We start from the raw sequence: 15,700 nt of genomic DNA on the forward strand, positions 1-15,700 counted from the left end.
TAGTGTGTTTTCTTGACAGTTTGTCAAGAAAAGCTGGAAGCGCTAAGTTTGTTAAGAATGGACTTAAAAGTACCATTAAACATGTAACAGCATATTGCAGAATAGAAGGATTCTCTACATCAGCTGAAGAATAGGGTAGTAGGAATTTAATGTAAATTCTCGTCCTATACCAATGTTAAAACCAATAAACTTTTCTATGAAAACCAAGCTTAAGGGCCCTGTGAGATCTCCATCATCAGATGTTTTGAACAGCAAATGCGTAACAGGGGTCACAGAGAAATGACCACTAAGCAGTGGGGTACAACAGAAATTCTCATAAGGCTGCCCTCACAGACTAATGCTCTGAGACTTTCATATATGAAAGGTGCTCTGTGATGGGGTCCTATCCCAAAATAAAACGAGACAAGCTAATCATGCAGATGTAATTTGAAACAGATTAACTGCTGCCTTCTTCCTCTTCTCACTTAGAAGGTTCCAATGACTATATGGGACTAAACCATAACAGAATAAAAGGGTCAAAAACCAACTGTAGCAGAAAGCAGGGTACTTGCTTGAAAGAAAAAGATTAAATAAATACAGTGGAAAAGCTGCACCCCTGAACTTTTTGTCTAGCTGACACTTGCCCCCTTCCCTCTTCCCCCTTCCCCCAATAAATGCAGAATTATGAGTCTGTGCCAGTCACTGTGAGAATCCATGCTGATAAAAGCAGAAAAACAAACCTTCCAAGCCATCATTCCAAAAAGCCCATTTCCAAAAGATCTAGATAACTTATGACTATATCCTAAATTACATATAAGAGTTTGTTGATTACTTTATAGTAAAAGCTATTATATTTTTTAAGAGGAAATACATCAACTGCCCTCTGATTAACATGATCATTTCTAGCTCCTTCACAAAAGAAGTAAAATGAAGACAGGCTAGCTAGCACCAAACACACATTGGTGGACCGACCCAAGGCAATTAACAAGCTGCTGAGTATAAATGCTTAAATATGTGCATGCACAAACCTGAACTAGCATAATTTTATACTAAAATTCTGGTAACTATCTGCTTTTAAGAAAAAAAAAAAAAATTTCTTCCTTGTCCTCTAAAGATTGTTTAATTCTAAGGGACACAAGGGGAACCAGAGATTAAAACCAGAGCAATTTTGAAAAAGCATGCAGGAGCTTTCATGGCAAGATGCAGAAACTGGAAATTGTTCAGTGTTTTGCTCTGCATGTTTTAAGAGAAACTAGATCCTTAAAAACACTGCTTTTTGTTCCCGTACAACTGACACAAATATCCTTAAACAAAGTAGGGATTGGTTGGTTTGGTTTTTTGGAGATTGACTGGGTTTTTGTTTTGGGTTTGTTTGGGATTTTTTTAGCAGCAGTTAAGATACCCAACTGAACATAGCATCACCCAAGCCATACAACAGAAGGTAAAACCTGAAGCATACTGGGAGTTGAAGCACTTTTTACCTTACGTCCCACATATACAGGAATTCCAATAATCATAGCAGGAATAGCAATGCCAGCAATTAAGGCAATTCCTACAGGTGCTCCAACAAGTGTCCCCAGCTGCCAAAGGATTTTCTTCTTACGGCTCCATGGTTTCTTCCCCCAAAATGTGCAACCTGATGGGCTAATAAAAAGAAATAAGAAAACTGTAAAGAAACTGTAAATAAATCAACATAGCTATATCCTACTGAACATTTCCCTAGTTACAAAATTATTGTCCTTAGGTTCAAGTTACAGACATTATGGATACCAAATCATCAGTTATTTCTTCAGATTGTTTTTTGCCTTGACAGCATATTTTGCAATGTAACAAGAAGCATATTGCCACACACCAATCTATGGCTCACAGTAACACAATCAGAACTTTTGGATTGCCTAATAGAAAGACAATACAGCAGTATTAAGACATTAGTAAAAAGAGGGTGTGTTAATCTAAAATACTTGATTTGTACTAAGAACATGCTGCATGCATAAAACTTACAAAATACTTTAAAATAAAAAATAATAAAGAACTAATTTAAATACATGTATTAAAACTGACTTAATTCTCCAATATGGGTATTTCAACTGTGATTCTCTACTCTGAGAGGAAGAAAGCCAGACTTACAGCACTTGGGAACCTCCTTCTAAATACCTTAGAAAACAAATTACCAACCACATAGAATTTTTTTTATTAAATGTACCTTAAATAATGTAAATCTGAGATCTCTTTCATACATAGCCAACAGAATTCACAGCCACAGACAGCACAAGTCATATGATTGCAGCTTCCATCATTCATTTTTATTATATAAGCAGCACAGCGTGGGCATGGCTTTATGTCATCAGCTGTTTAAAAATGAATATTAAAATTGTATCAGTTTCTTAGACAAGCAAATATAATCACAATACAGACATACATTTGGGAAAACTGATTGAACCATTATCTGAAAAACTGAAGAAGTTTTTTATAAGGTTGCTTTACAAATCTTCATTTGGCAGTGACTTGTTATCAAATTTTTTTTTACAAACCTTGGACTGAGTAAAATTAATGAAAACAAGGTGTATTAGACCACATTCAAGTAATTGAATAGTTAATGCATACTCTCTGTTCAAGGATTTTCTAAGCTTAATGAAACAGAGTCTGACATTAAATATGTATGCTAACACAGGACTGATAATATGGTCTCTTCAAATATAATCTCCTTTTACATTTCATGCTGTTATGAATCCTATACTTGAATATTCAGTCTCCACTCTGTTCACGTATCTCAAATCCATCTCTCCGTTCACATTAACGTACTTCTTTGCCAACCTCTGCTTGAGTCCTTTTCACAGCCCTACTTTTTAGTTACTTAGTCCCTAGTAAAATATACAGAAGAAAACTCTGGAGAATCTCTATGTTCCCAAGTCAAATGTGGAAAAACGAGGTTAAGTGACCTGCTCTGTCAAACAAGGGGTCATTGAGCAACAGTGAAATACACGCACACCACAGTTATGATCTTCATTCCTGGTTAGCACCGGCACTTTGGGACAAGCTGTTTATTCACAGCAGCAGAAATACCTTGCAGCTCCTAGTGCAGAACTCCAAGTCTATTGCCTCAGTGCTATGATGTAAGATAAAGGGAGAGTTCATATTTGATAGAAAGAATACCTAAAGAGGTGCAGAACCAGCAGAAAAAAGTACCTCTACCAACTCCAGTGCACAAGGAATAAGCAGCTGGAAGGATTCATTAGCTACTCCCATATGGGAGCACATGCACAACCTACAGGGCGGTAAGTAAACTGAGCAAGTTCTCCAGCACAGGAAAGGCAGAGATACTGCTCTTCAGGCTGAGACAAATTGAAAGGGTAAGGAAAGGAGCTGGTGTGCTAACTTATTTAGCTTATTTTTAAATTTATTTGAAAGCTAGAGCAAGATGCCAATTTTTAGGGAAAGATGGGATGGATGCATTGTTAAAATAAGCCAGTGCAAACTACAAATTAGAGACTCTCAAGTCTGGGGCTGGATTGGAGAAAAACAGCTCTAACTGCAACGTGCAAGTGAGACTCTTTACCCCAAATATCTACCTTGCTTTACAGGCAGACACAAAAGCTGCCAAATAAATCAGAGTTTGATTTAATTCAGAGCCAGTTCCTATCAACAGCAAACTGGAATCGATGTGCTAAATACTACTCTGAATAGTTTATCCTCTTTTTTGGGGAATTACAAATAAGCTCAGCTTTGAGAGATGGTATTGTTTGCTTTGTGGCAGACAAGACAGATGAGCATTTCCTAGAAAACTAGAAATCAGTACTAAAAAAGATGTCAAACATCAGAGCTGGCATCAGAGTAATAGTCTTTTTGAAAACAGAAAATCAGTGGTTACGAGTTTTAATTTTAACAGCTGGGAAATTTCACCTACAGTGGAGAAAACAAGTGTACCAGTGTGGAAGTGATACAACTAAAGAAGTCAACATGCTGAACATGTGAGATGCCTTGCAGCAAGTTCATTTGATTTCACATTTTTCAACTACGAAGTAAGCACTTAAAATGCTGATGAGCTTTTAAGACTTAAGTCAGATGTTCTGGCCACAGAGTACTTCCAAGTATAGCATTTAAAATTTTAATCCAAATTTAGAATTGTAATCTTATGTTTCTGAAAGACAAAGCACCTAGTATCTATCTACCATGTCACTATTCCATCCTTTCATTTTCTAGGGTTAACTGTGCAAATGTACAAAAGAGATGTTTTACAGACACAGCACCCTAATAATAAATACCTGCTGCTCCAGATTCCTGGCTGTAACTAATAGATGAAGAACGAATTGTTCTCAGGCGCAGACTCTGAGCTCTCTCCTGGCGAGCAGCATCACAGGTCTGGTTGGGATGCCAAATTTGCTTACAGTGGTAGCAAAACTCAGTTCCACAGCCTTCTCGTCCACATGTCAGTTTGGGGCAGCTGGCACATCCAAATGCGATTACAGCGTATCTTGAACGATCAAGAGGGGCAAGAGAGAATTTTGTTAATAAAACCAGTTCTAAGTATAGAGCAAAGCTGACAAGACAGCTGTCAGAGTAGCTGAAGCAGGTACAAAGGCAGTGGATATCAGGAGCTGACTACCTCCTTCAGGAGGTGGCCAGCACTGGTTCCTGAACACCTCTTTCCACAACTCTATTGCCATTGCATTAGATTAAGATTGTACAGAAATACCATAATCACTGCAACACTCACTCACCTTACTCCATGCAGTATTCAAATATACTGTATTTAAAGCTGAATGCAATACTGTAATGTTTACAGTCACAATGAAACCACAGTTTAGAAGAGTGGGACAATAAACCCAAAAAAGGTGTTTTAGCAATGAGGAAAAATTATAGTTTCAGAGGTGTCCCAGTCACTATGGGTATATCTAAGTCTGACCCTGTCTATAGTGAGGGAGGATCCCTGCTAAGTGATCTGCAGTGTAACCTATAGCTGTTACGACATCTGATTTGGCACTGCAAGATTTTAGGATTTTACTAGTTGCCTTTTATCATGAATACCACTATTTACTTTAAATAGGTATTTGTTAAGTATTTTATTAATAGGATTTTGGTTTCTCAATAATTAGTGCATTTTTAAAAATATGTTTCAAACTGGAACTGCAAAGATTGGTAAAGAGTTCAGGGCCTCGAAGCCACCTTTACTCTGACAATACTACACAGCTCAAAACCTCCAAGAACGTTGAGACTTACAAAACTGTGTTACACTACTTCGTAATCAGACACAACATGAACAGCTGTAGAGACAAATCTATTCCTTCATTAGACCTGCATTTCAAAGTCCACATAATAAAAACACAATGTGTTCATATTAACAGAAAATACAAACTTATGTATATATGTTTCTTAATTCCTACCCATTGTAGCTTTTTTCAGTGATTTTATGCAATAGCTTTCTTTTAAATATATAATACTAAATTCACTGGTATGAACATTTAAAATAGATGTATGGTTTTATTCACATGAACAGGGTCCCTGAGTAGACTTCAACAGATTTATAAATGCAGCAAGACTGAAGTTTCTGTCCGTTCAGATAAGGGTAATTTTATTTTAAAAGACTCTTTATTTTTACCCCGTCTGTTTTAGAGCAGTTGCATAAATTAACTCGAAATATTCTTTATTAGTAATGATACTTTAAAAATTATTCCCACTCACAAGCCTATCTTAAAATTTAGCTACTTTTATTTAAGAGTAGCTTAAAAAACTCTGAAAAGTTGCTGAAACTCTGCAAAGTTAAGGCAAATCCTACCCCTTCCATTATTGTTTTACAACAGCATATTTGAGGTTCCCAAGAAACTTTGCAAACAAATAGAGGACTTTCAACCTTTAACTTAGAGATGATGCAGCTACAAATTATACACATGCTTGTCTGTTTGCAAATACTTCTTGCTTTCCAAGTAGAAATTTATTTCAATAATTGCTAGACTCTTCTATATTGCTGCCAAGTTAATCAGCTTCATTTTCCCCACTTTTTGCAAACTGAAGAGATAATTGCTTTGCATGTACACAAAGAGCCTCCAACCCAAACACTTCTTCAACATACAGGGATACATTCAAGGCTTGCTAACGTTGGACCAAAAAAACTCAAGTGCAAGACACAATGAAGTATCAATTTATATCCTGCCTCCTTCCTACCACTAATAAAGCATAGGCACATCCCTGAAAGCATTACCTATTTGGGAATGATGTACTAGGCACACCTTTAGAAAGTAACTTTTTAGACCAGAGCAAATCTCAGTTCAAACTGTACAGGATTACAGGTTTTTAACATTTGCATTCTTTTTAAAGGAGAAGGAAAGCCAGAAGTCATTGTTTAGGTTGAGAGAAGGGAGTAATACCCAGTAAAACCCAGTAAAACAAAAACCAGAGGCAGTGAGCAATTAATTGAAGGCTGCACAGTGAAAGGACGGATGAAGAATTTGTATTCTTTTGCATGATCTGCTTTTTGCATGATAAAGGTATGAAAATTTAGGAATCGCTTCTCTCTTCTAATGATGTCAGCAATACAATCTCAGAGCAAAACCATTAAATAATTCAAACAGAAGAAAAGACAACACATTTTGAATACTGATTCAGTAATGCTTGTTAAAATGACACTACAGAACTGGTATGAAAACAGAATATAAAAATATTGGTCCAGGAGAAGGCTCATGAGGTTTCCTTATCAGTGCTCCTTCCCCAGGGAAGGATCACCTATGTGACAGTGTCTCCTATCAAACCACTGCCGGTAGGTTACAGCTGGTCCAGGCTTTTACAGTGTTTCAGGTAACAAAAACGATCAGGATGCATCTGAGCTTGCAACAAAAACTGAGGATTAAGCACCCTAGGGTCAGACAGTCTGTGGTGCCAGTGGTATGGACCATTCTGGCACTGGATTGCTGTAGTGCAGGAGACCCCTCAGCTCCAAGGCAGCCCATCCAGGACAGAGCTGCTGCAGCAGAGGTTCTCCTCCAAACTGATTTGCAGTTCTCCTGTTGGGAGGATAAGTTCCCCACTGGGACAGAAGTAATAGCAATATACTTGGTACTGCAGATAACTTTGCTTCAAAATCCGTTTGGTTCATGTTTTCCTGTCCCCAGGACTTGTTTTTATCCAAACAGTTGAAACAGAGAGGAAAAAGCTATTTACTTCTTAACTATTAACTGTTGTTTCCTTAGAACCCAGGAGACCAAAGATATAAAAAACCCCCCAAAGTTTTAACAGACTGATCTAGCTTCTCTCCATTTTTTCATTTCAGGGATCAAAGTTTTTATAATTATTTGCTCTTTATCTGGTCCAGATTTTTGACTTAGTGTGATGCCCAAACCCTGAAACAGTATTACATGGGATGCTGGATCAATGCTGAGAAGAGCTGAAGCACTCTTGTGCACCATCCATTTTTTACCTATTTGCGCAGTAAGTTTTTCCTACCAAAATGCTCCACTTTTCACCTATTTCCTATTTCCTACAGTACTTGTTCCTAGATGCTACCCTATGAAGTTATTGCACCTCTCCTACTTCAGGATTAATTGCAAATTTGTAAATGCATTCCATCCAGCTCCTTCATGAAATATTTGATCCATGCTAAAAGGTCATAAACCTAATGCATTTCGCTAGTACTACATTTCAAGAACTGTTCAGAAAAAGAAAAAACGCCTCAGCTTTAACTGCATATTGTACAACTTGATTAGCTGCCAAAGCAATTAGAAACTGAGACTACTGTTGCACCACATAATTATTAAAGCAAACGCCTGCTGATCTGAAGTTGGTGTGTACTGTATGTCATGCATAATCTCTGAACAGTGTTTGTTAGCAAAGACTCCTCTGTGGAAGTCTGAGTAGTGTTTGCTTCCCTAAACCTTACACCTGGTACAGTTCCTTCCTTCACCTCCCTTCTATGCTCCACCACAACATTAAGTCCCTGTTACTATTTTCTATACCACTCCCACTTCTCCTTCCTGTGTCCCTCTGTGTGCTTTCCCTCAGTTAGGCACATACAGACTTGTCAGACAGTGCTGTGGTGCTGCCTGAAAGCCAAATTTAAATTTTTAACTGGAGGACTCATACACAGGTATTACTCTTGCTGGAGGCACTACTGATGGTTTTTCTTTTGTTCAAGCAGTATGCCCTTTTCCCTAAACTACTTAGATTAACTTCTGCTGAATGCTCAAACCCTGCTGCCCAACGTATCTAACTGCTCTGAAGGTTTCAAAACAATCAGAAGAAGGATGGGAAAAAGACAAAACATGATTGCAGGAGCTCTTGTTTGTTTAGGATGACCACCAGAAACAGTGATCCTCCTGAGAAGCATCCAAATAGCCAACTTTAAGCCACTTTAAACTAGTAATGAGAAGTCAGTGAGGAAGAACTGTCTGTGCATTAAAAGCAGAATTAATCTATCACTGTGAAGCATTTCCCTGCCACTTTAACCATATTAGGAAAAATCATGGTATCAGAAGTGCAACATAAGGTTGCCCATGCAGTATGAGTTTGTTCCCTTCACAGAGACATTGGCAGAGTTTATCTACCTGGCAATATACTGTATTTTCCACAGGACTCCACTCCCAGAGTATGGAGCATACAACAAGCAGTTCTGGAGCAATGATTTAAATACTTGCCACACACTAATACATTGTTGTGGCCCCACACGACTGCATGGAACTTTAACTTGGCTCTGAAGACCCACTTTTTATTTTTATAATGATGTTATCCTCAGCAATTATCATCACAGTTTCTGACCACTGAAAGATCCTTAGGAGTTTTTTTTTAAAAAACAGATAAGGAAATTGAAGCATAAAAACCAAAACAGGTTAAACAAACCTGCCTTGGCCTACTTAATTAAGAACTAAAAAAGTACCTGAACCACTGAAACATGGTTTAATAGAGAATACTTTAATAGTTCCTAAATGCTTCTCCTCAGCTTGAATAACAACTGTAACACAAAAACTCAGGGCAAAGCATACTTCTGCCTATTAAGCAATACCTTCTAGTTGGTTTTTTTTTTTGCAAAAAATCAAAATATTAAGAGTAAGCTGTACTGGCTTTGTCCATATGACATCGTTACAAGCTCATGCAATCAAAACATCCCTCAAGTTATTTCTCCTTTTGTCCTCAAACTACACCACAGCAATGCCATCCACTTTGGACCAGATATGAAACTATCACATTTCCAGTCCCTGCTTTTGACTTGCATTAGCAAATTCTGTTTCTTTCAAAGTAAGAAATCAAAATTGTATTTGAAATAAGTCCTAAACATTAAGCACCTGGTTATTAGTATTGGAGTATTTAATCTACCTACCAGTATGCCCTATTTTGCTTGTTCTCTTGTAACAATCTTCCTTTTCTTCATTCTACTTATTGCTCATCTGTGTGGCTTTGAAACAGAGCTGTCATCCTGAGTTATTAGTGTGCACTGCACATCTGGATTGCAGTCATGGCTAAAGATTATAAATCTTTAAGCAGTATGATAACACAACCAATCCCTAAAAAAGCAGCTTGCTGAAGAATGGCATTATGAGACACCAGCAGAAAACCATGATGAGCTGCTGCTCAGTAGTATTCAGGCTACTTAGAATTCAGCATGGTTTCAAGAACTGTTTAAAGTATTAAAGCAAAGTTAAAACATTATGCTCCCCAGGTAATAAGCAGGAACAAGCTGATTATCTTGTATCAGAATCCTGCTGACAGGCAACAAGTGCTGTCTCAACCAGCCACAAGACGGAAGATATCTGAAGCAGGGAGAGGCCTTTTAATTCAAAGAAAAGCTTAAATCATTTTTCACAGCTAAAAAGCCAAAATACCCACTGTGCTTTAACAAATTAAGTTAAACTACAGTCACCACGTTTTCAATTCTCTTTAGTTTGAGCTTTGCACCATTACCTTGGCAGTGCAACATCTAAATTTCTTTCGCCTGCAGTAAATAAATGGCAAGCATCTACCAATAAAAGTTTCTTGACATTGCTGAAATTCTCTCTGTGCAAAAAAAAGAAAAACCTACTTGAGAGAGCATTTTATTTTGGAAGGTGGTTGTGACTTGGGTGGTTCTTATTGTCGTTTTCATTTTTATTTGTTCTGATTTCCTGTGGTTTTTTTTTTTTAAGAGAATTCCGCCTGCTACCTACTCGTACAACTGTGACAACACACTAAGTAAAACAGGCAACTTTTCAAAAATCATAATGCTGTGAAAATTATGTATTTACACTGTCACTTTTTTGCAAATATAGGAAAAATACATACCCACAATCTGGAGCTGGGCACCACCTACAGTCAGGATCTGCAACCAGCCATCGCCTAAGCATAAACTCTTCATATTTTTCCATCAAGATGTCATCATTTAATATCAAACGAATATCATGAGGATTAAAACGTTCTGAGCATTCTGGGCAGCTAATATTAACTCTGCTCTCAGAGATTTCTATCCGGAGATACTGACGCAAGCAATCCACACAAGATCTATGGTGACAAGTCATTATCTCTGGGAACCTGTCCTTGGAGTGCCGCAAAAGGCACAAGGGGCATTCCATGAAGTCTCCGCTTGGTTTGCTGCTAGAGGTTGTTCCGTTATCAGAAGAGGTACACGTGGAGAAAATAGAGTTCTTGTCTGTACACATTTCTGAATGAATACTTTCAATACTTGCAATTCCATCAACACCTCCATTTAAATCCCTAGACTTGCGTTTCGTGTCTTTTTTTCTCCGAAAAAGCGAGCCCAATGAAATTCTTCTTTTCTTTGGTGCCTTTTTAACCGATGGCAAGCTCACAGAGGAAGCAGAAGACTGGAGGTCCCGATCAGAGCCCATTTGCCGATGTAAACTCATGTCTAGGTCACTCATCAGAAAGGGGTTAAATTTCATATACAATCCTAATCATTTTTAAGGATCAAACAGAGACAGAGGACACAGGCATATTACTATGTAATCCAGTTTGAGAGCCTTCATGCAGAAAATTCACATGTATCTGCTTCCAGCAGATTCTTCAGAAGAATTCCCTGTGTTCGGAGGAGAGATGAAAAAAAGCAGGATTAGAATCACAACCACCACTATTGCTTCTGAAAGGTCACAGCACTCCTGTTTTAACATACCTGTTATTCCTATTACTACCATCTTTTCCTCACCATCTGACCCAATCTCTCTTTCTGTCAGCTTTTTCTACCCTTTACATCCTTCTTATCTTAACAAGCCTGAAACTTCCTTCTGGTCAAGGACTATCTTTGTTACACTTAATCAGTGCAGAGAATGGCATCTGCACTCCCCTGCTCCCTGAAGGAGTGGGTGCATGCGTCTATGCATGTGTAGAAATTACCAAAACTCAGGGTGACAACAATTTGCACAAGTAAATGTGCAAATTCTTCTGTAAAGCTTAGCAACAGGCTTACAGCGTTGGAAACTTTTCTGTTTTCTCTACCTTACATTTTCTGCACATGTGATAAGGTCAAGTACAAATCCAATACAGTTAATTAAAAGAAAGATTTCTCAGCCTGTTTTGAATCCATTTAGACTGACAGCAAAAATTAAATCACTGTGTCTAAACAGCTCATGAGCTCAAGATATTCTCAAAATCTGAGGGTTCTCAGAGAAGTATGCATATTTATAGCATAAGGCATCTGAATATTTCAGAGAGCAGAGCTGCAGAGTGAGTGACAGCCAACACTGTTTGACTGTATGGAAGTTGAAGGGCATGGCAAAGACTACAGTTAAGGTGACAACATTTGAATTTTTTATTAGATGTGTTTCTGAAAAAAAAAAAAAAACCAAACCAACAAAAAACAAAACAAAACAAAAAGCCTCCAAACCAGATTCCCATCATGTATCAAACTTCAGTTATTATCTATGTACAAGATGACACCAAGGATTTCCTTCTGTTCTCTGCTGCCTAACTCACTGCAGAGTGAGAAGAGAAAGAAAGAACTCTTCCTATTTTCCTCTGACAAAGGAAAAATCGGCAGACTATCTCCAACCAAAACCACTAACTTCTCCCTCAACATTCAACTATTCCCACTTCTTGGAAGCTTCACTATACAAGAGGAATTTTTTTACCTTTTGGTGAACTGCATCTGTAACAGAAGAATGAGAAGGCATTTCTTATGTGGCACCAGTGTTGCATATCTGCATGTAACTACTGCCAGCATCCTTTCTTACCTCAGTGCTTCCCAACTTACCCCCTAGAAAGGCGTGAATGGGTTTCTATGACTTTACCAAAAGATAAAATCAGAAACTGGATACTAAAACTAAGTCCGAAGGTAGAAACGAAGTAATGTAGAGATGAATGCCTCTGTTTACAAGAGCTAAGCAGTCTGCACACTGGTTAGAGACCGGCACAAATCCAAACACTTGCTGTAGTCTCCAGAATGGGATCACTGAGCTGCATGGGTCAAGACTAGGAAGTTTCAGAGGATGGCTGACCAGCAGCAGAAACAGGAATCCCTCTCCAAAAAGGAAACACAGAAATAGCCCACAGGCTGTCCACGTCACCACAGCAATGCACGCAGCAGGAGCCACTGCTGGGCCCTCTTCAGACCACCACAGGTAGCTGTTATGTGTGTACTAGCAGGCAGCCAAGACAACACTACTCAAATTAGACTACCCCCCAGTATAGCAGTACAGCACAAGAACACTACTTTCCTCAAGCATAAAAATTAAAAAGACAAGAGAGAAAAGGAAAAGAAAAAAACCCCAACCAAAAAACCTGTACATCTGGCTTTGATAAAAAGAGGTCTTACATTTTGAGCCCCCAAAGTTTTTTTGGAATTAAAAAGCCACTACATTCTATTTTACAAATGCTGAATTATTACTGCTTTCTTCTTTCTTCTTTTTTTTTCTAATAAAGGAAAATATTACCACTGTGAACGTATTAAAAAAATAATCTTAGTTTACTCCCAGAGTCTAAAATAAAGAGTCTAAATATTTCAAGAACATAACATACTCTTCCTTCCCTCCTAAGGGGAACATTTTTAGTCAAAAAATTTAGTCAAAAGGAATCTTGGATGCTTTACCTGCTCCTGTTCCCAAAACAAATGTAATAATTTTGCAGCCGCTGTTTCTCATTAAATGAACTAAAAGATTCCCTGACCTTAAAAAAAAAAAAAAAAAAAAGTGAAAGTGAAAAAAACTGCTCCATAATTTTGACAGAAGACAACACCTTTCCCTCCAGGATCTTGGTATGATGCATCATAGATAGACACAACTGGTAGACAGTGTCTGAAATATACTACAGATACAGCCCATGGCTGACAATAAATTATATTTATATGTTTAGAAGTGCAAGAATAACCTTAAAATCATTTTTATAATTGGATAATTACTAACATTGGTATGTTCACACATATACTACCAGGGCAGAGGAAAGTGCCATCCTCCTAAACCAGGAGAGTTCATGAACAAAATGAACAGCAAGGAAAGCATTCATTTCAGGCAAAAAGTCATTTGTTGTTGTTTGTTTTGGTGGGGTTTCTTTGTGTTTTTGTTTTTAAAAATGAAATAGAAAAAGGTAGGAAGTAAACACAGTAACATAGCCAAATCTATGACTACAAGCCTTCCCCTCCTCCCTTCCTCTGGAGAGGAAAGAATGCGTATTACAGCATTTCTGCCAGTTCCAACAGATGTACAAAATCAAGAAATAGCAGCTCTGGTGATGAACCAGTTGTACTTTTTTACTTTTTAAATAAACAAAGATTCTCCCATGGTGTAAAAAAAGAGACCAGAATGTCCCCATAGTTCTCTTTGCATAATGGAATCTGATAAGCAGTCTCTCTAAAATAGTAGATTGCTCTTCTAAGGAAAATAGTTAAACTTTGACAGGATTTTTGAAAAGAAAAGTTTCCAGTTATTTCAGACAATCATAAATTATGCTCTTCAGATTTAAAAGCATAAAACTAGTTTTAAAAGCCATGCTCTTCTTTATATAGTAATTTTGGATTGACATTTTAGTGACGTTCAAAGATGACTCTGTCGAAGTGAAAAGATTCAGCAGATGATTTATTACAGGAAAAAATGAAGACAAATGTTACAACGCTAATAATGATCAGAGCTGTACAAAATCATAAAAGCTTTACTAGCGCAATCTGGAGCACTGGCCAGTTCTCATGTTGCCCAACCCAACACAGCATCTGCATGTTTCTGCTAACAAAAAGAAGTAAAAAATACTTGATTCTGTACAGCCAGAGAACATAATGCCTGTATTATTCCAGTCACAATGAGTCCACATGAAGGGGATATGGTGTTTGCAAACTGAAGCTCCGAAATCCAACTACTTGAAATGAGCTGAGACACACAAGCTATGGTAATAATAAATAATCTGATTTTGAGGCAACATCCTTGCAAGTTTTGCATTACTCTAACTGACCAGTATAAACTCTGTCAACACACAGAAGAAACTAATATGGGCAACAGCAAAGGGACAGAAAAACCAGAGAGTGCAAATCCTGAAAATTTAAGTTCACCACTGTTCTCAACATTTCCTCAAAAGCACTTACTGATTACAGAAAAACCGTATTTCTGGCTTCCCGCCATGCCCAAAGCCCTACCACAAATCTGAATTCCAGCCATGCTTTGCATTCTGCTCGTGCCACAGACTTACCACAAAACACTAGTTGCCACAGCACAAACTCACCTTGTCATTTGAAGATGCATAAATGACATTTACAGTTGCAACTCACCTAAAGCTCAGTATTAAGCTGCTATCTGTTCCTTCTGCAACTCTGCCTAACACTATTTGCTAGGAAAACCTAATGAGCATGCAGCTAATTTCTTTCAATAGTTCTTTTCGACCATGCTCTTTTAAGAAAATGCTATTGCTGACCATGTAATGAAAGGGGAGGGAAAGGAGATGGGAATAATCTTGCAAAGGGAGATTTCAACTCAAGAGATGACGGGGGTGACAAGTATCTTCTAATATGGCTCTCCACAGCACAATCTTTGCTTCTCTCATCAATTTCAAAACACTCTGGAAATGCCCTAAGGGCAGCTGAGAATAACCCTGCTGATTTTGCAAGGAAAGAGTGACAAAGGCCTACCTCCATAAACCAGCTGCTGGGGGAGACTAGCTCCCTCATGCTCCTAACTGTCCTCCAAACACATCAGAGGCACAAGCTCAGCATGCTCTTCCATTACATGCTCAACCTGGTGTACAGGGGCAAAAAATCAGAGTCTGCCATCAGGACAAACAGTTTCACATATGTTTGCAAAACAAAGGCAGGCTTAAACAGCCTTGTGTAGAAAAGGAGAAAACCCACCATGAACACAGATGTAACTACATCCTCACTAAAATCCCTTAAATATTCCCTCGTGTAATTGGTGCTTAAATGGCAAATCTAGACTTCTCCTGTTCCAAACAAACTCTCTTCATCTCAGACATTTGCTCCTCCAATGATTTAACCAAGCGCCAATTCTGTTAGCACACTGAAAGCTACTTCTTGATTAAAACTGACTACTAATAGCTTCCTTTCTGACATCTGCAATTCCCAACATCTATACTCTCTAGCAGCTTTCGGAAATGCACTCACTGATCCAGTTTAAAGAGAGCTGTAAAAAAAAAAACCAAACCATTCAGAGCTTGAATTTCAACCACCATCACAGATCATTCCTGCCTCCCTCTTCCAATGAGCATCTCCTGTCAATCACACAGCATCCTAAAATTTCTAAGCTGTGATGTTCTTAACATAGAGGTATCTCTAACTATCTAAAAGAGGCATCAAAAACAAATTTTCCTTTTAATTTAATCC

At 38.0% G+C, this 15,700-nt stretch overlaps 1 protein-coding gene across 2 annotated transcripts in view; it reads right to left on the bottom strand.

The window, feature by feature from the left end:
- RNF19A (ring finger protein 19A, RBR E3 ubiquitin protein ligase) overlaps window positions 1-15,700 on the bottom strand; it is a 57,587-nt gene that overhangs the window by 10,359 nt on the left and 31,528 nt on the right. For both annotated transcript variants that reach the window (XM_042035920.1, XM_042035921.1), the window contains exons 3-6: window positions 10,219-10,969; window positions 4,242-4,450; window positions 2,183-2,327; window positions 1,461-1,623 (exon numbers count right to left, since the gene is read on the bottom strand). In XM_042035920.1, coding sequence (XP_041891854.1) covers window positions 1,461-1,623; window positions 2,183-2,327; window positions 4,242-4,450; window positions 10,219-10,835 — 1,134 coding nt within the window. In that variant the 5' untranslated portion in view covers window positions 10,836-10,969. The remainder of the gene's footprint in view (window positions 1-1,460; window positions 1,624-2,182; window positions 2,328-4,241; window positions 4,451-10,218; window positions 10,970-15,700) is intronic.

The sequence above is a fragment of the Corvus kubaryi genome, unplaced genomic scaffold (assembly GCF_017639235.1).
Source record: "Corvus kubaryi isolate FWS band 111438036 unplaced genomic scaffold, C.kubaryi_AGA036_p1.0 37385, whole genome shotgun sequence".
NCBI lineage: Eukaryota > Metazoa > Chordata > Aves > Passeriformes > Corvidae > Corvus > Corvus kubaryi.